Genomic DNA, 23,557 nt, shown 5'->3' on the forward strand with positions numbered 1-23,557 from the left:
TTAGTGCCTCTAGTAAAGCCCAAGGATAGAGCCTCTGGTTAGGCCCAAGGTTAGTGCCTCTAGTGAGTCCCAAGGTTGGCGCCTCTAGTAAGGCCCAAGGATAGAGCCTCTGGTGAGGTCCAAGGTTAGTGCCTCTAGTGAGGCCCAAGGTTAGAGCCTCTAGTGAGGCCCAAGTTTAGAGCCTCTAACGAGGTCCAAGGTTAGTGCCTCTAGTGAGGCCCAAGGTTAGTGCTTCTAGTGAGGCCCAAGGTTAGTGCCTCTAGTGAGGCCCAAGTTTAGAGCCTCTAGCGAGGTCCAAGGTTAGTGCTTCTAGTGAGGCCCAAGGTTAGTGCCTCTAGTGAGGCCCAAGGTTAGTGCCTCTAGTGAGGCCAAAGGTTAGTGCCTCTAGTAAGGCCCAAGGTTAGAGCCTGTAGTGAGGCCGAAGGTTAGTGCTTCTAGTGAGGCCCAAGGTTAGAGCCGCTAGTGAGGCCCAAGGTTAGTGCCTCTAGTGAGGCCCAAGGTTAGAACCTTTAGTGAGGCCCAAGGTTAGAGCGTCTAGTGAGGCCCAAGGTTAGAGACTCTAGTGAGGCCCAAGGTTAGTGCTTCTAGGGAGGCCCAAGGTTAGAGGCACTAGTGAGGCCCAAGGTTAGTGCCTCTAGTGAGGCCCAAGGTTAGAGCCTTTAGTGAGGCCCAAGGTTAGAGCCTCTAGTGAGGCCCAAGGTTAGTGCCTCTAGTGAGGCCCAAGGTTAGAGCCTCTAGTGAGGCCCAAGGTTAGTGCTTCTAGTGAGGCCCAAGGTTAGTGCCTCTAGTGAGGCCCACGGTTAGAGCCGCTAGTGAAGCCCAAGGTTAGTGCCTCTAGTGAGTTCCAAGGTTAGAGCCTCTGGTTAGGCCAATATTGATTTCTTGTTGGTGCAGCAAATATCTACTTATACTGACTCTCTCTCTTTCTCCCTTCTCTGTATTTCTCACTCTCTCTCTGCCTTTCTCTCTCTCCCTCTCTCTCCCTTTCTCTCTCTCTCTCCCTTTCTCTTTCTGTCTCTCTCTCTCTCTTTCTGCCTTTCTCTCTCTTTTCCTACGTTTTGTAATAATTGAATCTGTCTCTCTGTTTCTATCATGTATGCATTAAGAGACCGTTTCTAGAAGGTTTCCATCTCACCCACCATTCCTTTCTCTCTCTCTCTCTCTCTCTCTCTCTCTCTCTCTCCCTCCCTTCCTTTTGAACCTGTCTCTTCATCTCTTTCTATCATGGCTGTAGCCTATAGAAGGTTTCTAACTAGCCCACTATAGACCGTTTTTGGGAAGGTTTCTATCATGGATGTATTAATCTATCTAGCCCTCCATTCCCCTCTCTCTCTCGCTCTCTCTCTTTCTCTCTTCCTTTCTTTTGAATCTGTCTCTGTATCCGTGTCCATCATGGATGTATAGAAGGTTTCTATCTAGCCCTCCATTCCCCTCTCTGCTCCGTCTTTGCGCACTCCTCTCCTCCTCTCCTCTCCTCCTCTCGTCCTCTGCAGAGCATGGAGAGCTGTCTGTTGACGCATCGAGCCTGGCCAATCACACGCCGTATTTCCAAGGTGCAGGACCTGACTGACCAATAAGAGAAGAGCACGGGGCGGGACGTGTCCAGTCCGCTCACACCTCCATACAGAGAAATCAGTGGTGTTGGGGAGAGATAGAGAAATAGACAGGAACCCAGAGTGGAGCCGCGAGACGGGGACAGGGACAGGGACAGGGACAGGGACACACAGCGGACACAGACCGATACACGGAGGCTGCTTAACGAGGACACACTACGGGACACCTGCGGACATGGACGTGACCGTTTGACCAGCTCCAGACCCGAGCCAACAGGTCCACCGCAGCCGCGAGCATGTCGACGGTAGAAGGACCCGGACAGCGCGAGGACAGGGAGTACGGAAGGGCGGCAAAGCGGCTGAAGACGGACGACAGGGAGGCGGAGGACAGGGAGACAGAGGACAGGGAGGCGGAGGACCGGGAGACAGAGGACAGGGAGACGGAGGATAGGGAGGAGGGGGAAGAGGAGGGGGAAGAGGAGCTGGAGGAAGGCGAGGATTCGGACTCCGGCTCGCTGCCCGGTAACGTAGAGTCAGCGGTGGACACCCGGGACCGGTGGAGCGGCAGCCAGTACGGACCAGGACGGAGGGTAAGGAGAGCAAAATGAGACCTAACACCTCACGTGACCGTTACCGTTACCGTTACACTAGCGTATAGAACGTAGTACATGACACCCTGCAGCACAGCAGCACAGACGGCCGCGTGCATGCGTGCGCGTCCATGTGTGTGCTGCTGCTGTCATCCTGTCAGTGAGGAGCATCTCCACCTGTCTGTCACACACTACAGGTGAGCTCAGGTTAGCTCCGGTTAGCTCACTTTAGCAGTGTTCATCACACACAGGATGAAGGCTACACGTTAAATAACAGCTATTTATGATTAACTGATATGACACCATTTATACACTGATGATAAATGTTGAATAGGAAGTGTTGTCCTATGTATTGATATTATGTCTTACTTTTTAATTTATTTATTTCGATTTTCCACAAGTATAAAATGGCCCATGTGTGTTTAGTGAAGTTGTGTCTCAGTAGTTTCTCTCCCTCATGTTGTTGCAGTGCAGTTCCCAGCTCTGCTCACTGGGAACTGTGCTGGTTACGGGTTACCGGTACACACACCCAGTTTACCAGTACACACTTACGGTACACACACCCAGATTACCGGTACACACTTACGGTACACACACCTAGTTTACCGGTACACACACCAAGTTTACTGGTACACACTCAGGGCTCCAGGGGCCCCAGAACCAGAGCCTCTGTTAACATTTGTCATTAGAAAGTCAGTGGGCTCAGTCAGAAGTAGGGATGGGATCTTAGTCCTTTAATATTGAGCATCTTCTAATCATGAGCCCAATCTGGGATTTATATTAAATTATAATTTAATTTATTTTGAGTACAATGCATACAGGCTCCAGTCTGCCCACATTATGATTAGTAAAACAATGTAATGTTAAAGGTGTTTGACGGTTTGAAGACAGAATAGCTCAGTTTAAATGTTAGAATCTTTAAGATTTAAGTCTTGGATCCCGTTTCACACACACACACACACACACACACACACACACACACACTAGGGGTGGAACGGTTAACAAAATTCACGGTTCCCTTCATATCACGGTTTTGGGGTCATGGTTTTCGGTTCGGTTCGGTACATTTCTGTTACAGCGAGGAGGTCATGTTCTGATTTCAACATGCTTTTCATTTATTTGGCAAAATAAGTTAATAAATGTTTGCCTTAACAAAAGTATGGCTTCCATATGGAACATAAACACTTCTTCATTGTCAAATCTTAACTGAAAGAATAGGTCTTCTACAGTCATTAGTGCAAACAAAAAATGCAGCTTTTTTATTTTCATATAAATATGATGTAATTATAGACTAAGGCCATCAACATATATTGAAGCAAAAGTTCAACCAGAACTATACAAAAAAAAGAACAGTATAACATATGTCTCAATTCCCTGATTATCAGCTCTTAATTGAATGATTAGTTTTTCCACTCATAAAGTGCAGTATTTGGAGGAATACGGTTGGATTTCTGTTCCACTGTGTTATTGAAAAATAATGAATAAATATAAAACACATTACAGGGAATGTGCTGCTGGAATTACTGTGTTGCTGAAGTGTCGGCAAGAGGGTATATTAAAGCACGGATCAAGTAACATTACGTTAATCATATGCTGAAATCCAGCGTCCTCCACGACTGCATAAGGATGCATATCGTTCACTATAAACCTCCCCGATGCTGTAGTTGTGTTTTGTGCCCTGTCTGAGTCTGCATGTAGAGGCTGTTTAAATCCTGCGGGGAGAAGGCACCGCTACTCTTTCCTACCCGACTCTCTCCTCCTTACGCTAACGACGGACACACCGGAGTGTTGCCGCTAGCATCAACCAAACATGTTGTACAGTGCTCACACAGTCACCGTTTTATCCACCACTTCTTTTCCATCATTTTCATGGTAACACTAAATCCGTAATGCTCCCATACAGCAGAGCCAAACGATGCTGGTGGATCCTCTAACTGGACTTTAACGTGTCCACTCTGCACTTCATCAGTGCTGAGATGGGGGTTGGGTCACGCTTCATCAACACATGCGCAGTAAAATCTGGTCTGCACTCGCCAAAATTGAGCCAATAGCAACGCACGACCGCAGCTTCAGTTACACTGCGCATGTGTTACACCCCGTACCTCAAGTCCCATGTCCACCCGTGTCCCAGCCTCCTTCAATAGGCCTTGATTTCTCGTGTGACAATAAACGTGAGCCTAACTCTACATGAAAAAAATACACAATCGGCCTCATAACTTATTTCAAATAAACTGAACAATTCATACGAGACCCGAACCGTGACTAGAGAACTGAACGGTTTGGATTTTTTACCTGAACTGTTCCATCCCTAACACACACACACATGCGTGCAGATCGAGTCTGGTGTTAGTTATGATCAGTGAAATGTGTCATTATCAACACCAGAGGAAATGATCTTGTGTTGCACAATTGTTTAAAACAGGCCCATGTTTGATTTGGCGACACCTGTGGCTACAGGTGGTGTATAATATATAATACAGATCCTGATGATGGGCAGCACAGTGGTGCAGTGGTAAGCATTGTCGCCTCACAGCAAGAGGGATCTGGGTTCGAACCCGCCAGCCAACTACTCCTACTGTGTGGTGTTAGCATGTTCTCCCCGTGTTAGCGTGGGTTCTCTCCGGGTGCTCAGGTTTCCTCCCACAGTCCAAAGGCATGCAGGTTAGGTTCATTGTTGACTCTAAATGTCCTGTAGGTGTGAATGTGAGTGTGAATGGTTGTCTGTCTCAGGTAAGGCTGACCCTAATGCTTCTAGGCTTCGACCGTTGCCATGGTAATCCACCTCTAAATCACTATTTGAATACTTTGGGTTTTTTTCGTTGTTGTTTTTTATATATACTGCAAGTATGTAATAATAAAGTATAAAAAATAATCCATGAAATAAGGAATAATCCCACAACATTATTCATTATTCATATTCAACATTAATTATTAGTAGTTATTCTCAGATGGATATCGTTGTTTGTTGTGTGTAGAGGTGTGTGTTTGTGTGCAGTAGTGCTGCAGCGGCACTGAAATGGGGGAGATGGAGAGAGACAGAAAGACAGACAGAGAGACAGACAGACAGAGAGACGGACGGACGGACAGAGAGACAGACAGAGAGACAGACAGACAGAGAGACAAACAGACAGACGGACGGACGGACAGAGAGACGGACAGAGAGACAGACAGACAGACGGACGGAGAGAGACGGACGGACGGACAGAGAGACAGACAGAGAGACAGACAGACGGACAGAGAGACAGACAGACAGAGAGACAGACAAACAGACAGACAGACGGACGGACGGACGGAGAGAGAGACGGACGGATGGACGGACAGAGAGACAAACGGACGGACGGACGTACGGAGAGAGAGACGGACGGACGGACAGAGAGACAGACAGACAGACAGACAGACAGACGGACGGAGAGAGAGACGGACGGACGGACAGAGAGACAGACAGAGAGACAGACAGACGGACAGAGAGACAGACAGAGAGAGACAGACAAACAGACAGACAGACGGACGGACGGACAGAGAGAGAGAGAGACAGACGGACGGACGGACAGAGAGACAGACAGACAGACAGACAGAATAACATGCTGCGCCACGCCGCGAAGTCCAAAAACTGGTACTGAGGACAGCTGTAGTCTCAGCCCTGTGATAGTCTGACGTCCTGTTCAGGGTGTACCAGCCTCTCGCCCAGGGTCAGCTGGGATCAGCTCCAGCCCCCTGCGACTTAGAGACAAGTGGTGACAGATAATGGATGGATGGAGGTCCTAATGACACTTGTATCAATCAGTGAGGACATCAAACACATATTCTCTGTCAGAAATGCGACAGAAAAAGTACAGATACAACTGCAGTAGTGTTTATATTTCTGTATTTGATTGAAGTGTCTGGCTGTCATAATATGTCCCGGAACCAACCCGGTCTCAGTCCCGACTCGTCAAATACTGCCGTTTGGTCAGCGCCCCCCAGCATCCGAAACCGACACACGGAGGCACCCTTTAGCAACAGTAAGTGACGAACCGGGCTTTCAACCAACTCCAATGTAAACTAGGGGTGTGATGAAATATCGTGCCACGAGATATAGTGATATAAAAATGTGATGATATACGTTGTCGAGACGAAAAACTGAATCGAGATATCAGGGCATAATAGGTACATACGGGCTCCGGGCTAAAGCAAAGCTGCAGCCTCTTCCTGTTGCTCTGCAAGAGCACATTGTTCTGTTAACTATACGTTCATATTATGGATCAAGTGTCTTAATGAGTCTTTTACAACGCTAACGTTGCGATGTAGTTTACAGCTGCCGTGATTTCTTTGTATTTTGCACTTTTTTGTCATATGGGATTGCCTTGGAAAGCGAGGAATCCAGAGTCATTTCCCTCTGGGCTGGTTCTGGTTGCTTTGGTCGTGTTCTCGCTACCGTACTCGCTTTGCCGCTTCAGTTCTTTCGCTTTCTCCGGGCTCCGGGCTCCGTCTCTCTGCTGCTTCCCTCCATAAACAAAAACACGCCGGCTGATTACATCACACACTCGCCCAGGAGAGAGGTCTGGATGGAGGCGGAGTCTGTGACATGTGTATCTGTGTCTGTGAGAGGGAGCCAGAGGGAGAGAAGGAAATGCCAAAGCGAGTCTCCTGCCGGCAGGGTGGCTTAAAAACATTACATGACAATTTGTAGTCGATGTTCGCGATATAGTCATTTCATATACCGCGCGTGGGACAAGCCGTGATACATCGACTATATTCGATATATCGCCCACCCCTAGTACACACACTGCTACAGCTACGTTCAGTGATACCAAAATTATGGAATTCAAGACTATTTAGGGACCCCAGTATGCAGAAATATTCAGATACACCATTTTAGAATAGGAGACAATAACCCATTTATTCTGCATGTGATTATCATAAAGTGGGCATATCTGTAAAGGGGAGACTCGTGGGTACCCATAGAACCCATTTACACTTAATGGGTTAGGTGCTCTAGGTTAGCTTCTTTAGTTTCATATGATATCTAATCATATGACATCTAATTGCTTATTCTTTTAATAAGAATCTTTGCACATTTTGATTTATTTATTTTACAAGTTCTTCAGTAGCATAAAGACCTGTTCTATATTGCATTTTGTCTCTGTTATGGGGAGTGGGGCATCCATTATGGCTGATTAATATGGTTGTTGGGCAAGCTACAACAAAACTATTTATTATTATATATTTTATCATGTATACTTCTCCTTGGTACTTTTCGTATATATGCTCTACTGCTTCCACACTGCTGGTGCCACATACACATGCTGTATGGTATATTGAAATCATCTCAATATGGAGACCTGTTATACTGTGTGTGTGTGTGTGTGTGTGTTAGAGAATGTGTTAGAATAGCACCACTTGTCCACCTCTGTACACCTTGATGATGTCCACAACACTGTCATTATACCCCCGCGACAGCGTAGTCGGGGGTATATGACGCTCCTTCCGTCCGTTCGCGTGTCACACTTTCGTTTCCGGAGCAGAACTCTGAAACTATTTAATTTAGGAACTTCACATTTGGTGTGATGGTTAACAGGGTGGCCTAGTTGTGTTTGGTATGATGGTTGATGGTGTGGTCTAGTTGTGTTTGGTATGATGGTTGACAGTGTGATCTAGTTGTGTTTGGTATGATGGTTGACAGTGTGGTCTAGTTGTGTTTGGTATGATGGTTAACAGTGTGGTCTAGTTGTGTTTGGTGTGATGGTTAACAGTGTGGTCTAGCTGTGTTTGGTGTGATGGTTAACAGTGTGATCTAGTTGTGTTTGGTGTGATGGTTAACAGTGTGGTCTAGTTGTGTTTGGTATGATGGTTGATGGTGTGGTCTAGTTGTGTTTGGTATGATGGTTGACAGCGTGGTCTAGTTGTGTTTGGTATGATGGTTAACAGTGTGGTCTAGTTGTGTTTGGTATGATGGTTAACAGTGTGGTCTAATTGTGTTTGGTGTGATGGTTAACAGTGTGGTCTAGTTGTGTTTGGTATGATGGTTGATGGTGTGGTCTAGTTGTGTTTGGTATGATGGTTGATGGTGTGGTCTAGTTGTGTTTGGTATTATGGTTGATGGTGTGGTCTAGTTGTGTTTGGTATGATGGTTAACAGTGTGGTCTAGTTGTGTTTGGTGTGATGGTTAACAGTGTGGTCTAGTTGTGTTTGGTATGATGGTTAACAGTGTGGTCTAGTTGTGTTTGGTATGATGGTTAACAGTGTGGTCTAGTTGTGTTTGGTGTGATGGTTAACAGTGTGGTCTAGTTGTGTTTGGTGTGATGGTTAACAGTGTGGTTTAGTTGTGTTTGGTGTGATAGTTAACAGTGTGGTCTAGTTGTGTTTGGTGTGATGGTTAACAGTGTGGTCTAGTTGTGTTTGGTGTGATGGTTAACAGTGTGGTCTAGTTGTGTGTGGTATGATGGTTAACAGTGTGGTCTAGTTGTGTTTGGTGTGATGGTTAACAGTGTGGTTTAGTTGTGTTTGGTGTGATGGTTAACAGTCTGGTGTAGTTGTATTTGGTGTGATGGTTAACAGTGTGATTTAGTTGTGTTTGGTGTGATGGTTAACAGTGTGGTTTAGTTGTGTTTTGTGTGATGGTTAACAGTCTGGTGTAGTTGTGTTTGGTGTGATGGTTAACAGTGTGATCTAGTTGTGTTTGGTATGATGGTTAACAGTCTGGTGTAGTTGTTTTTGGTGTGATGGTTAACAGTCTGGTGTAGTTGTGTTTGGTGTGATGGTTAACAGTGTGGTTTAGTTGTGTTTGGTGTGATGGTTAACAGTCTGGTGTAGTTGTGTTTGGTGTGATGGTTAACAGTGTGATCTAGTTGTGTTTGGTATGATGGTTAACAGTCTGGTGTAGTTGTTTTTGGTGTGATGGTTAACAGTCTGGTGTAGTTGTGTTTGGTGTGATGGTTAACAGTGTGATCTAGTTGTGTTTGGTGTGATGGTTAACAGTCTGGTGTAGTTGTGCCTTTTGGGGGTTAGAAGTCCAGGGTGCCCAAAACCTTTGGACCTAGTTTAGGGGTCAAGCAGTGAGCGGGGGGATGCGTTAAGGGACCTGGATAATGAATAAGGGGACGCTGGCCCAAAAAAGGCCGAGAACCACTGCTTTGTTCTGCTCTGAGAAGTCCAGAAAAAGTCATAATATTACTAGGGCTGTCAATCAAGCAGGCCTATGATTGTCCATAGTTAATCCTGATTACCCGCAAATTAATGACACATTTTTTATCTGTTCTAAATGTACCTTAAAGGGAGATGTGACAAGTATTTTATACTCTTATCAACATGGGAGTGGACAAATATGCTGCTTTATGCAAATATATGTATATATTTATTATTGTAAATCAATTAACAACACAAAACAATGACAGATATTGTCCAGAAACCCTCACAGGTACTGCATTTAACATAAAAATAATATGCTCAGATCATAACATGACAAACTGCAGCCCAACAGCCAACAACAGCTGTCAGTGTGCTGACTTGACTATGACTTGCCCCAAACTGCATGTGATTATCATAAAGTGGGCACCCATTTACATTCACATATCTGGAGGTCAGAGGTCAAGGAACCCCTTTGAAAATGGACATGACAGTTTTTCCTCGCCAACATTCAGTGTAAGTTTGGAGCGTTATTTAACCTCCTTCATGACCAGCTAGTATGACATGGTTGGTACCAATGGATTCATCAGGTTTTATATTTTCATTGCATTATTTCGTTAAATGAATTTTTATTATTTATTTATTAATGAACGTTTTATTATCACATTAACTTTGACAGCCCTAAATATTAGGAGAATAAAGTCATAATATTTATTTATTTTGTCACTTCTGTGTTTCATGGAGTACTTTTATATGTGTGTAATACACAGTAGAGTACCAGTAGAGTAAATTCTCTGTCTCTGTCTCTGAATCTATCAGATAATCTATCAGATTCACCTAACCTTTAAGTCTTCTATTGGTCTCACCTTCAGGGATCACTTCATTTGAGATTGATAAGCATTTATATAACTTACTGTAGTTTAGTCCTAAATACAGTGTCAGGGTTAGGGTTAACTATGGAATTTTTTTTATTGGACTTTATTAGTTGTAACCCACAGAAGACATTCCACAAATGTGTACCATGATCTGCAAATATTTCACTATCCGTAAACATGTATTTTTGTATTTGTGTTGTGTAAAGTCACATCCACAAAAGTACAGAGCGATTTGCAAATACGCATAACTTACTCTGTAAATATGTATTTTAAGGTTTACATGTAAAGTGACATCTACACATTTGTGCATCTATTTCGCATTTGCAGATCGCTTCCTGTGCATTTACGGGCCACGTGACATTTGTAACTTCCCTCCTGTTTGTTTACAGAATTTTGTCCGATTGGTACCGCAGCAGATCTGTAGAAAATAGTTGTAATCCACAGAAGACTATTCACAAATATGTAACATGATCTGCAGATATTTCACTACCCACAAACGTATTTTTGTATTTGTGTTGTGTAAAGTCACATCCACAAAAATACAGGATGATTTGCAAATACACATAACTTACACTGTAAATACGTATTTTAGGGTTTACATGTAAAGTGATAAACACACATTTGTGCATCTATTTCTACACCTGGAATGCTATTTGCGCATTTACAGATCGCTTCCTGTGCATTTGTGGGCCATGTGACATTTGCAACTTCCCTAGTGTTTGTTTACAGAATATGGCCAATTTGTACCGCAAAGATCTCTAGATACAATCTGTAAGTAAGACGTGCATTTACTAGCTCGACAAGGAGGGGGCGACATCCACTCACATGAGCTGACGGAACTACAGTCTAACGCTGCTGGCAGAAAGCTATAGAAGAAGAGTCTAAGACAGCCAACAGCCTGGCTTCTGGAGGTGAGAGACGACGTGGAATATCTTTATTTAAGGTGAGCCAGCGTCAGTGACTAAATCAGTTTGATTGCATTGTTTTCTATTAGGGCGGCTGTGGCTCAGAGGGTAGAGCAGGTTGTCCACCAATCGGAAGGTCGGTGGTTTGATCCCTGGCTGCTCCTGTTCACATGTCGATGTGTCCTTGAGCAAGACACTTAACCCCAAATTGCTCCCGAAGGCATAGCCATCGGTGTGTGAATGAGTATTTAGATTAGATCCTGATGGGCAAAGTTGGCACCTTAGTAGCCTCTGCCATCAGTGTATGAATGTGTGTGTGAATGGGTGAATGCTGACATGTAGTGTAAAGCGCTTTGAGTGGTCGGAAGACTAGAAAAGCGCTATATAAGTCCAAGTCCATTTACCATTTACCATTAGAATGAACTAACTGGCCGCGAAAGACAAAGCGCTGCGCAGCGTGCGTGTTTTGTCAGACTTCCTGTTTCTATTTATTCCTCATTCCAAAAGATGAGGTTATGACGCCATGTAAACAAACCACGAACTTATAAGCTGTGCGGTCAAGACTAGAGACGTCACTACTTCAAAGATGGGTGTTTAGGTGTTTGAAGTGAAATGAGGAGGTATCAGATAACATCATTTATATATATTTATATCATTTCAATTTCACCAATCAGCTGTTCCTCATCTTTTGGAATAAGGAATAAATAGAAACAGGAAGTCTGACAAAACACGCACGCTGTGCAGTGCTTCGTCTCTCGCGGCCAGTTCATTCTAATAGAAAACAATGCAATTAAACTGATTTAGTCACTGACGCTGGCTGGCGTTAAATAAAGATATTCCACGTCCTCTCTCACCTCCAGAAGCCAGGCTGTTGGCTGTCTTAGACTCTTCTTCTATAGCTTTCTGCCAGCAGCGTTAGACTGTAGTTCCGTCAGCTCATGTGAGGGGATGTCGCCCCCTCCTGGTGGAGCTAGTAAATGCATCTCTTACTTACAGATTGTTTCTACAGATCTTTGCGGTACCAATTGGACAAAATGCTGTAAACAAACAGGAGGGAAGTTGCAAATGTCACATGGCCCACAAATGCACAGGAAGCAATCTGTAAATGCGCAAATAGCATTCCAGGTGTAGAAATAGATGAACAAATGTGTGTTTATCACTTTACATGTAAACCTTAAAATAAGTATTTACAGTGTAAGTTATGTGTATTTGCAAATCATCCTGTATTTTTGTGGATGTGACTTTACACAACACAAATACAAAAATACGTTTGTGGGTAGTGAAATATTTGCAGATCATGTTACATATTTGTGAATTGTCTTCTGTGGGTTACAACTATTTTCTACAGATCTGCTGCGGTACCAATCGGACAAAATTCTGTAAAGAAACAGGAGGGAAGTTACAAATGTCACGTGGCCCGTAAATGCACAGGAAGCGATCTGCAAATACAAACTAGATGCACAAATGTGTAGATGTCACTTTACATGTAAACCTTAAAATACGTATTTACAGTGTAAGTTATGCATATTTGCAAATCGCCCTGTATTTTTGTGGATGTGACTTTACACAACACAAATACAAAAATACATGTTTGTGGATAGTGAAATATTTGCAGATCATGGTACACATTTGTGGAATGTCTTCTGAGGGTTACAACTAATAAAGTCCAATAAAAACTTCCATAGTTAACAGTCTATAGACCCTTTGTGTGTCCATGTCATGATGATGTCATGAACGTGCTGAGGAGAGATGCTGGACAGTGTTGGTGCGCTAGCCAGATGTATGGTGGACTGAGACAGCTGGAAGCTCCGCCTGAAATCCCGTCTGGGGACGACCCAATGACATCAACTCCGATAGTTGTATTATCACTCTTTTACATCCACTACTATTGGTTTAGTGTTATTAGTCCTACTTGTATTAGCTATTACAGCTGCTATGCTATTATTGTGGTTGCTTCTCTATCTATCTATCTATCTATCTATCTATCTATCTATCTATCTATCTATCTATCTATCTATCTATCCCCCCCATCCAGTCTCGGCAGATGGCCTCCCACCCAGAGCCCGGTTCTGCTCCAGGTTTCTTCCCACTAAACGGGGAGTTGTTCCTGGCCACAGCGCGCTTTGTGGATCTTGTTGGGTCTCTAAACTATGGTGTACGGTCTAAGACCTGCTCTATATATAAAGCGTCTTGAGATAACTTCTGTTGTGATTTAACGCTATATAAAAATAAATTGAATTGAATTGAATTGAATGTCACGGTGTTAGCTGGAGGTAAAACAGAGAGAAGACTGGAGGATAACACAATCACCTCAGAGTAGTTGGGCTGAAGTTAAAACGTCATCTTGCTGTGTTGTTGGCTGCCAGAATCCAGATATCACATCCATCTGAGATGACTAACTGGGATTGGAGGCTCTAGCGAGCTACAATATCAGTGAAGTGTTTCAGAGATGGAGAGAAAATGTTGCTAATAGTTTATCTTGGCCTTCTGCTAACCTCCTCATCCATCATGGCGGCAGCTAAACTATTAGCAACCCTTTCTCTCCATCTCTGAAACACTTCACCGATATTGTGCGACTCTCTTTTTGACTGACTTTACTGAAGGATAGTTAACTATAGACATCCAAAGATTTATACGTCCTCAGTTTATCTTTACATCACCAGCCTGTTGGTCGGACGGCTGGCTGTTTAGCTAGCTCGCTAATTCCGCTATGCTTTCATGAAACACTGTTTACAGAAAATGAGCACAACAAAGTTGTCACTCATCTGGCGATAGCACTGTTATTTCCTACGCTGTGTGGATGAAGCATTACTCATTTAGCGGTTGGATAGTTAGCTAACTAGCTTGCTAATTCCACCATTCTTTCATGCTACGCTGGTTAATGTACAGAAAATGACAGCGGGCTTAGTCTAACAGTCCCTCTGCCTCACTCCTCGCTGGCATAACTCTGCAACACGTCTATCGGTTTAATGAATGGACTCTGTTATCCTACAATATTTGTTTGTTTTATGCATGTTTGTATTCCCAAGGTTTGGGTCCAACCCTCATACTTTGTATGTTAGAATACGGAAAGTAAACTTTTTTCCCACTTTTCTCACTCACCATTAACGACAGATTGTACTGAGTTACAGAAGCTTGTGTAACAGCAGTTTGAGAGGACTCAGAGCCTCGTGGCTATGGCTATTTCCTGGAGGCTGTGTGTACCGGTGCAGATTCTTCATGTTGACCCACCAGAGTAAACAGAGCAGTGAGGAGTTCTATGTAACGAGTATACGTGTGGCTATCACTGTCAACCACGCTGTCAACCACACTGTGTTAGTTCACTGTGTTTCCTTTCTCACTGTCTCACCATTACAGGATGCACACACACACACACACACACACACACACACAGTCCTGAGTGAAGGTGGTATCACCTTGCTGTGGATTCAGCATGACATTCATGTAGTCTAGTTACAACACTCACTCACATGCATGCACATACTGTGTATTACACACACACACACACACACACACACACACACACACACGTGTCATCTGATCATTAGAGGGTGATTAAGAAGATAGATGGGCTCCCTCAACTCCCTCAACCATTATTTACAGGCAGGAAGACACGCTGAGTTGTGTCAGTTTACAATTTAATAACAAGATCACACAAAAAGGATCAATAGAAGAAATAGAAATGAACTAATGATCTCTTCGGTGTATCCTCACACCTCCATCAGAGACCCATCTAGAGCTGAGACCAGCTACAGAACTTAAACCTAACCTAACCCTAACCCGAGCTACTACGAGGAATTTTCATTTTGTGTTGGTTTTGGCAGTCCATGTAGACAAGAGCCGTAGTGTTTCCAAAAACCAAAATCCCTTTAGAGAACCTGTCATTTTACTGCAGCAGGATCCTTCATGGTTCTGGTTCTCCCGTGCCTCCCTTCCCTGCAGCGTGCCCAGCAGTGCGGCCTGTGTCTCCAGCAGCGTGCTGTTGGTGTTGGCTCCCAGTGGTGACCGGCAGAGCAGCGAAGTGAAGCCCTGCTCCTGGCTGGAGGAGGGGCCGCTGTTGTTGGGCGTTATTGAATACACTCAGGACTGTATAGGTGGTTGTTGTAGGGTAGCGTCGTAGCCTCGATGTGTTGGTAAGAACACTCAGGACTGTATAGGTGGTTGGCGTAGGGTAGCGTCGTAGCCTTGATGTGTTGGTAAGAACACTCAGGACTGTATAAGTGGTGGTTGTAGGGTAGCGTCGTAGCCTCGGTGTGTTGGTTAGAACACTCAGGACTGTATAGGTGGTGGTTGTAGGGTAGCGTCATAGCCTCGATGTGTTGGTAAGAATACTCAGGACTGTATAGGTGGTGGTTGTAGGGTAGCGTCGTAGCCTCGGTGTGTTGGTAAGAACACTCAGGACTGTATAGGTGGTGGTTTTAGGGTAGCGTCGTAGCCTCGATGTGTTGGTAAGAACACTCAGGACTGTATAGGTGGTGGTTGTAGGGTAGCATCGTAGCCTAGGTGTGTTGGTAAGAACACTCAGGGCTGTATAGGTGATGGTTGTAGGGTAGCGTCATAGCCTCGGTGTGTTGGTTAGAACACTCAGGACTGTATAGGTGGTGGTTGTAGGGTAGCATCGTAGCCTCGATGTGTTGGTAAGAACACTCAGGACTGTATAGGTGGTGGTTTTAGGGTAGCGTCGTAGCCTCGATGTGTTGGTAGGAACACTCAGGACTGTATAGGTGGTGGTTGTAGGGTAGCATCGTAGCCTTGGTGTGTTGGTAAGAACACTCAGGGCTGTATAGGTGATGGTTGTAGGGTAGCGTCATAGCCTCGGTGTGTTGGTTAGAACACTCAGGACTGTATAGGTGGTTGGCGTAGGGTAGCGTCGTAGCCTCGATGTGTTGGTAAGAACACTCAGGACTGTATAGGTGGTTGGCGTAGGGTAGCGTCGTAGCCTCGATGTGTTGGTAAGAACACTCAGGACTGTATAGGTGGTGGTTGTAGGGTAGCGTCGTAGCCTCGATGTGTTGGTAAGAACACTCAGGGCTGTATAGGTGGTGGTTGTAGGGTAGCGTCGTAGCCTCGATGTGTTGGTAAGAACACTCAGGACTGTATAGGTGGTGGTTTTAGGGTAGCGTCGTAGCCTCGATGTGTTGGTAGGAACACTCAGGACTGTATAGGTGGTGGTTGTAGGGTAGCATCGTAGCCTTGGTGTGTTGGTAAGAACACTCAGGGCTGTATAGGTGATGGTTGTAGGGTAGCGTCATAGCCTCGGTGTGTTGGTTAGAACACTCAGGACTGTATAGGTGGTTGGCGTAGGGTAGCGTCGTAGCCTCGATGTGTTGGTAAGAACACTCAGGACTGTATAGGTGGTGGTTGTAGGGTAGCGTCGTAGCCTCGATGTGTTGGTAAGAACACTCAGGGCTGTATAGGTGGTGGTTGTAGGGTAGCGTCGTAGCCTCGGTGTGTTGGTTAGAACACTCAGGGCTGTATAGGTGGTGGTTGTAGGGTAGCGTCGTAGCCTCGGTGTGTTGGTTAGAACACTCAGGACTGTATAGGTGGTTGGCGTAGGGTAGTAGGTCTATAACAAGAAAAACATACAAAAGTGCCACAATATAATGAGCATTCAATTAACCGGTTGTATTTAACTTAAATGGCTTATTATTAGCAATAGGAATTAATTTCCCATGATCTGGTTACTTATCACGCGCTTCATAAGCCCAATCAACAAGCAAACAGTAAAGTTACATTAAACCAGTAACAGTTATACACAGGAAGAAATTACACTGACTGCTGCTTTAAGTCACAGTACAAACAGGCTTCCATGTCATTTCAATATATATAGCAGAATGCCAACATCATTTAAATCCAACAGTTTGCCAGAAAAGAGCAGCTAACGGCATTAGCAAGAACAAGCATTGGCATGAGCAGATTAGCTCAGCATCTGTACAACAGCCTCAATCACATAAACCAAAAGGCTCAATCAGAGTCCTGTTCAGTGAGAAATAGCAGCGTTTACTCACGTTTCATCAGAGACACACAAATCACTCCACTTAGATGCAGTAAAGTCCACTTTTTACTCTGTCTGTTCGACGTGCCTCTCACTCTGTCTCTTAATTTAGTAGTTTCTCATGAACCTGAATCATTTTGTCTGATTTCGTCAGAATTTCCTCCGCACTGGTGTGCACACTGCGCAGCGACCGGCTCTAGTTCAGCACCGAAAGGCCCAGGACTCGCGGCACTACTACCCGGGGTTCGCTGTGCACCGCTTCCCGGTGCTCGCTGTGCACTGCTGTCTCTCCCTGCTGTCTCACCCTTGTTCCCGACTCAACTATGAACTGGGGCGGACTGTGCTCAGTGCGTCAGTAACTTTGTATTTTTGAGTCAATATGAAGGCGTACCTGTTGTGGTGCATGGGCGACCATTATGGTGTCCAGTAGTCATAATCCATCCAGGGCCCACACCCACTCACCCTGAAGGCTGAACATGTCTGGTGTATACTTGATCAATGAATAGGGCCCAGCTAAGGACATTGGTTTTGGATGTCAGGAATCAGGATGGAGAAAAGGGGGTTATATAAATGTTAGCAACAACAGCGGACATGGATCAGTACAACTCAATGAAGGGAAATACTAGAGTATACATACAGTATGTACGCCATATTCACTGTATCAGATCTACAAAAATCTGTATCAGACACTGTGTCAAAGCTTGGTGTTGTCCTCTTTAAAAACCTGCACAATGGACACACCATGTGAGTACAGAAATACCAGCAGCCTGGTCAACAGAGACAGGAAAGTTCCTCTCCAGAACACTGGGATGAGCCATCTGCCTCTATAAATAGACTAAAAGGAATGTCACTGTGAATGAGAAGGACACAAAGAGGGAAGATGGGGGGAGGGAGGGATAATAGAGGGAGGATGAGACCAGCGGAAGAGGGAAGAGATGAAAGTTTAAAAGAGACAGAATATAATATAATATTAAAGCTGCAAGCAGCGATGAACGGGCCCTGGCCCCCGCGCGCACGTCGGGGAACCTGCTGTCGTCTATTCCTGTGAAAGTCGGAACCTGCAGGCAAGACTCTTATAAAACATGTCAAATTTGGGGAAGATTGGACAATGTATAGTCAATTTACAACAATTTCCGGTTTCTTGTAGGGGGCGCTATGACTTTCACTCATAATGACACGTATATGTCTTCAGGCCGGGACTATTATCCAGCTTGTGAAATTTGGGGCAGATCGGACTATGTAAAGTCAAGTAACAACAGCGTCCTGTGTCATGGCGAAACATCAATATTCGCCGCGCTGCCACAACAACGCTGTTTCACGAAAATACGAAAGCTTCGCAATTTAGCATTGTGAAGGTGTTGAGATTCTGCTGCTCTACTTTGAGATGGATCGCTTGAATCCTCTAGGAGGAATATCGCAAAGTTCCATACCTATAAAGTGACAAAATGGCGTCTTCTCACATGACGTATGACATCACCGTTCGAGCGATCAAAAATTCCTTCGCAATTTAGCTTCACAGTAGTGGGAAGGTTATACCACCCAAATTTGACGCGAATCCGATAAACTCTCTAGGAGGAGTTCGTAAAAGTATGCAGGGGGCGCTATAGAGCCGGCTAAACACGCTGAGCCCAATGGCTGTACATTCACATGAAGTACACAGGTGTCCATCGTTCTGCCAACTTTCATGAGTTTTCGAGAACATCAAGGTATGTTCAAAGTCTAAAAGACATAAGGGGGCGCGAGTTGGCGAACATGCCACGCCCAAGCAAAATTTCACCACTAAATCAAAGTAATTACTAGTTTGGATGTTTTTGTGCATCCTAAAGTCCTCAAACATGTGTTCGTAAATTTTAAAATCACGCAGGAAGTCCAAGATGGCTGACTTCCTGTTGTTCGAAAAAATCTCAAAAATATTTAACACAAACTTCAAGACGTAAGCACTGACATACTTGAGTTTCGTGAAGATCGAAGAAACTTTCCCTGAAACACTGCCTGCATTAGGGGGCGCTATCTCGCCCGCTGGCGACACCCGAGCCCAATCACTACAGAACTTTGAATCTCTCTCTCTCTCTCTCTCTCTCTCTCTCTCTCTCTCTCTCTCTTGTCCCCCTCTCTCTCTCTCTTTGTCCCTCTCTCTCTGTCTCTGTCTCTGTCTCTCTCACTCTGTCTCTCTCTCTGTCTCTCTGTGTCTTTGTCTCTCTTTCTCTCTCTCTCTCTCTCTCTCTCCCTCTCTCTCTCTCTCTCTCTCTCTCTCTCTCTGTCCTTTTGGACACATGTTAAGGAGAACTTATTGTCTATGGCCAGGTTTGATCGTTTTTATTGTTTTAAACATCATTTTAATGTTTTTAAAAGTTGTTTGATCAGCCCTGTTGCTTTTTCTGATCATTGGCTTGTAACAGCTTCTGTCTTTATAAAATGTGTAAAATCCAGTAGTGCTTATTGTCATTTTAACACTGCTTTATTGGAGGATAAGAACTTTTTTTGGGAAAAAGTATGAAATCTGATTTTGTGTCTTTACAACAGTGGTGGGATTTTGGAAAGGCCCAAATCAAACAATTCTGTCAACAGTACACTCAGAATGTCACAAAAACCTTAACGAAGTTCAGTGAAAGCTCTGGAGTCTGAAGTGGAGGAACTCCGAGACTTAGCTGAGGCCACAGGAGACCGACGCCATACTGGGACACTTGAAGTTAAAAAGTGTGTGTTAGCCAACCTGCTGGGTGTCTCAGCTCAGGGAGCTCTGGTTAGGTCCCGCTTTCAAAATGTAGCCCAAATGGATGTCCCATCACACTTTTTCTTTGGTCTGGATTGAAGAATGGACAGAAAAGGTTCATTCACAGTTTAAGAGCTTAAGGTCTGACACTGGGCAGGTTCTGACTGATCACACTGCAATCCGCAAGCATGCTGTCAGCTTTTACAGTAACCTGTTCAAATGTGAGCATAGAGAGGAGCAGGCAGTGTCTCACAGCTTCTACACTGGTCTTCCTCAGGTTGAGCACAGAGAGGAGCAGACAGTGTCTCACAGCTTCTACACTGGTCTTCCTCAGGTTGAGCATAGAGAGGAGCAGACAGTGTTTCACAGCTTCTATACTGGTCTTCCTCAGGTTGAGCACAGAGAGGAGCAGACAGTGTTTCACAGCTTCTATACTGGTCTTCCTCAGGTTGAGACGTTTCTTTAGATCAAAATATGGAGCCGGATTTACCAGATCGTTCAACAAGATTATTGACACTGAAAGCGTTGATAAAATAGTGGATTGTTACTGTGAGAAATTAGCTAAACTTAGCAAATATTTTTGTTTTTCATAGATATAAAGTATTTTAGAGGGAGGGATTTTTTACTTGACTATCAGTTTGTTTTTATTTCTTCCTTGTTTAGATTGGTTTGGGTCAGTTTAACTCTAGACAGTCAATTTGTTTAAGTAAGTAAATCGTCTCAGGGGCAGTGCCAGATCCCACGAAACCGCCTGTAGTTCATGGCATCTGGATACCAAGCTTACCTTAACACTTATTGTGTGGCCAGAGTTTTCCTTCATCATCCACACTTAAGTGCTTCATCTCCTCAGAATAACGGTACTTGAATAATGTAATGTCTTTGGTTGTTTTAATTTGTTAAGATTTGTTTTAATTTTTTTAAAAGTAAAGTAAGTAAACGTAGAGTTGGAAGCAGCTCTCTGGGGGGGATCTGCTGGCAGTACTGAGTGACAGTCTTGCCGGAGGGCGGTCCTTACCTTACCTTACTGCCTAAGAAAGGTGACCTACTGTTCATCAAAAACTGGAGGCCCGTGTCTCTGCTCTGCTCTGATTATAAGCTCCTCTCCAAGGTGTTGGCAACCAGGCTGAGCAGAGTGATGGAGCAGGTGATTCAGTGTGATCAGACCTACTGTGTACCAGGCAGGCTGATTTCGTGAGCAGACTCTGTTACAGGGTTAGTGTTAGGGTTAGTGATCGGACTCTGTTACAGGGTTAGTGTTAGGGTTAGTGAGCGGACTCTGTTACAGGGTTAGTGTTAGGGTTAGTGAGTGGACTCTGTTACAGGGTTAGTGTTAGGGTTAGTGAGCGGACTCTGTTACAGGGTTAGTGTTAGGGTTAGTGATCGGACTCTGTTACAGGGTTAGTGTTAGGGTTAGTGAGCGGACTCTGTTACAGGGTTAGTGTTAGGGTTAGTGAGCGGACTCTGTTACAACAGTATTGTGACGGCTCTGTTAAACCTGATGATAATGATGTCTTCCCTTCGGTGAGCATTTCCCCAGATTTTAAGGACTGTACAGGATTGTTTTTAAAGAGTGGGAGTTCCTCTGAGTTTTCTTTCCAAGATGCAAATAGAAAGTGAATGTATAAAACGTTTGTTAAAGTTTTGCACAGGGACAAATTGAATGGTAAGAAACTCCATGGAGAGCTCACTTAGGTCTCAGTGGTGGTGTTGGACCTGAATGGAGAGCGCTGTATAAACCACCATTGACCTGCAGTGGAGGGTTCTACATGGTATCGTGGCTGTGAATACGTTTGTCTCTGTCATTAATTCTGATGTAAGTCACGACTGTCCATTTTGTCCTCATCGTGAGACTGTTTTCATTGTTTCATGGAGTGTTGTCGACTGCTGCCACTGTTTACAATGTTGGGACAGTTTTTTGAACTGTTTGGGGAAGTTTTCTCCAAACGTATGTTCATTCTGGACTACAGGTACTCTCAGGAGAGTAAACTTATGTTCATTCTGGACTACAGGTACTCTCAGGAGAGTAAACGTATGTTCATTCTGGACTACAGGTACTCTCAGGAGAGTAAACTTATGTTCATTCTGGACTACAGGTACTCTCAGGAGAGTAAACGTATGTTCATTCTGGACTACAGGTACTCTCAGGAGAGTAAACGTATGTTCATTCTGGACTACAGGTACTCTCAGGAGAGTAAACGTATGTTCATTCTGGACTACAGGTACTCTCAGGAGAGTAAAGACAAATGCCAGCTTTTTAACTTCACTCTGGGGAGTGCAAAGATGGCCGTGTATCTGAGCAGGAGAAACAGAATAGAGAAAGCTGTGGATGATGATGATGCTGTTTTTGTGTTTGTAAAAATGTTGAAAGCTCGTTGAAAAATAGATTTTAATTATTACAGAATGATTAAGGATCTGGATAGATTTTCCACTGTGTGGTGTTATAAACATGTGCTCTCTCTCTCTCTCTCTCTCTCTCTCTCTCTCTCTCTCTCCTGTTTCCATGTTGATCCATGTATTAGACGGAGCTCCTGAGGCCATGCTACTTTCACATTATGCTAGCTCTTCAACATCGTCCACCCTATCTTTAATAGCACGCAGTAGTCATAATTAAGCTTACATTAGTAGTCCTTACTCAAAATCATTAGTTCACCAATGATTTATTTTGAGTGTTACGTTTTCATGAAATGACTATTTTAAGTTAAACATACATAAACATACAGTATGTAACAAATACCATTATTTGCAGAGGGCAGCAATGGAGCTCCTCCTGCCTCACCTAGAGCTCCAATCGCTCCACCAGAGGCGTTCACCTTGTAATTTTGAATGCAGGATAAACCGTGGCCACTGTGTGTAACTGTGGTCGACTGTGTGTGTTGCAGGATAATGGCGAGGACTCCCATCGTATCTCTCCCAGCCCCGTGGTCCACGTCAGGGGTCTGTGTGAGGCCGTGGTGGAAGCAGACCTGATAGATGCCTTGGAGAAGTTTGGACCCATATGGTGAGATAGCAGCTAGTGTGAGTGTGTGCGATGGTTCAAGTATGAGTTTGTTGGTGTGTGTGTGTGTACATGGGTGTAGTTTGTGTGTATGTTACATGAATGTATCAAGAGAACTGGATCCAGCGTTGGAGGCGGGGCCTCGTTGATTCCTATCAGAGTGTCTCAGTGGAGCATGAAGACTAAATGGCTCCAATTCCATCTGGAAAAGTACCCGGATCTTCTAGTGATCTTCCTCATCCATTGGGCCCATAGAGCAGGCGCAGTAGCGTCCGCTCGGTCACATGACTCAGTCACGGGGTCACAGCCGCCACGCCGTCGTCACGGTTTGTTAACTCCTCCTTCCAGCCCTCGCTCCAGCCTCGGTCTGGGTCTCACTCACATGAACGGAGGAAGGAAAATAACTCTGGATTCAGCTATAGTGCGTTTTACAACTTTTAGGACCTGATGATTTAAATAAGGACTATTAGAGTGTTCATACTGGGGAGTTGATCACCTCAAAATAAATGATTCTCTGAGTTACAGACGTCTCTTTCCCAATGGAAGTCTATGGGAAAAAGTATTTTTGGGCTCAATAGCATCACGTGACGGAAACGGAAGTTGTAGTACCGCCGTTTGACCACTACGAACATTAGGATCAACGACCGGTGCTCTTCCTGGAGGCTTGGTATGATATCCAGTTCTGGGTTGTGGGGTTCTGGAACTTACATGTATCCCAGCATGCATTAGCAATGTACACTATTAACAGGTCACCAGTCAATCACAAGCCTGTCAGATTTGTGCAGAACGAGAGGACACTTTCACACCTACGGGACGGTTTGAGTTCA

At 44.5% G+C, this 23,557-nt stretch overlaps 1 protein-coding gene across 1 annotated transcript in view; it reads left to right on the top strand.

The window, feature by feature from the left end:
* Positions 1–1,616: 1,616 nt before the first annotated feature.
* Positions 1,617–23,557, top strand: part of LOC119495215 (heterogeneous nuclear ribonucleoprotein L-like) — a 75,185-nt gene continuing 53,244 nt past the window's right edge. Inside the window, exons 1-2 of the mRNA XM_037781473.1 lie at positions 1,617–2,143; positions 22,615–22,733. Of these exons, the coding sequence (XP_037637401.1) occupies positions 1,850–2,143; positions 22,615–22,733 (413 nt within the window). The 5' untranslated portion in view covers positions 1,617–1,849. The remainder of the gene's footprint in view (positions 2,144–22,614; positions 22,734–23,557) is intronic.

The sequence above is a fragment of the Sebastes umbrosus genome, chromosome 10 (assembly GCF_015220745.1).
Source record: "Sebastes umbrosus isolate fSebUmb1 chromosome 10, fSebUmb1.pri, whole genome shotgun sequence".
NCBI lineage: Eukaryota > Metazoa > Chordata > Actinopteri > Perciformes > Sebastidae > Sebastes > Sebastes umbrosus.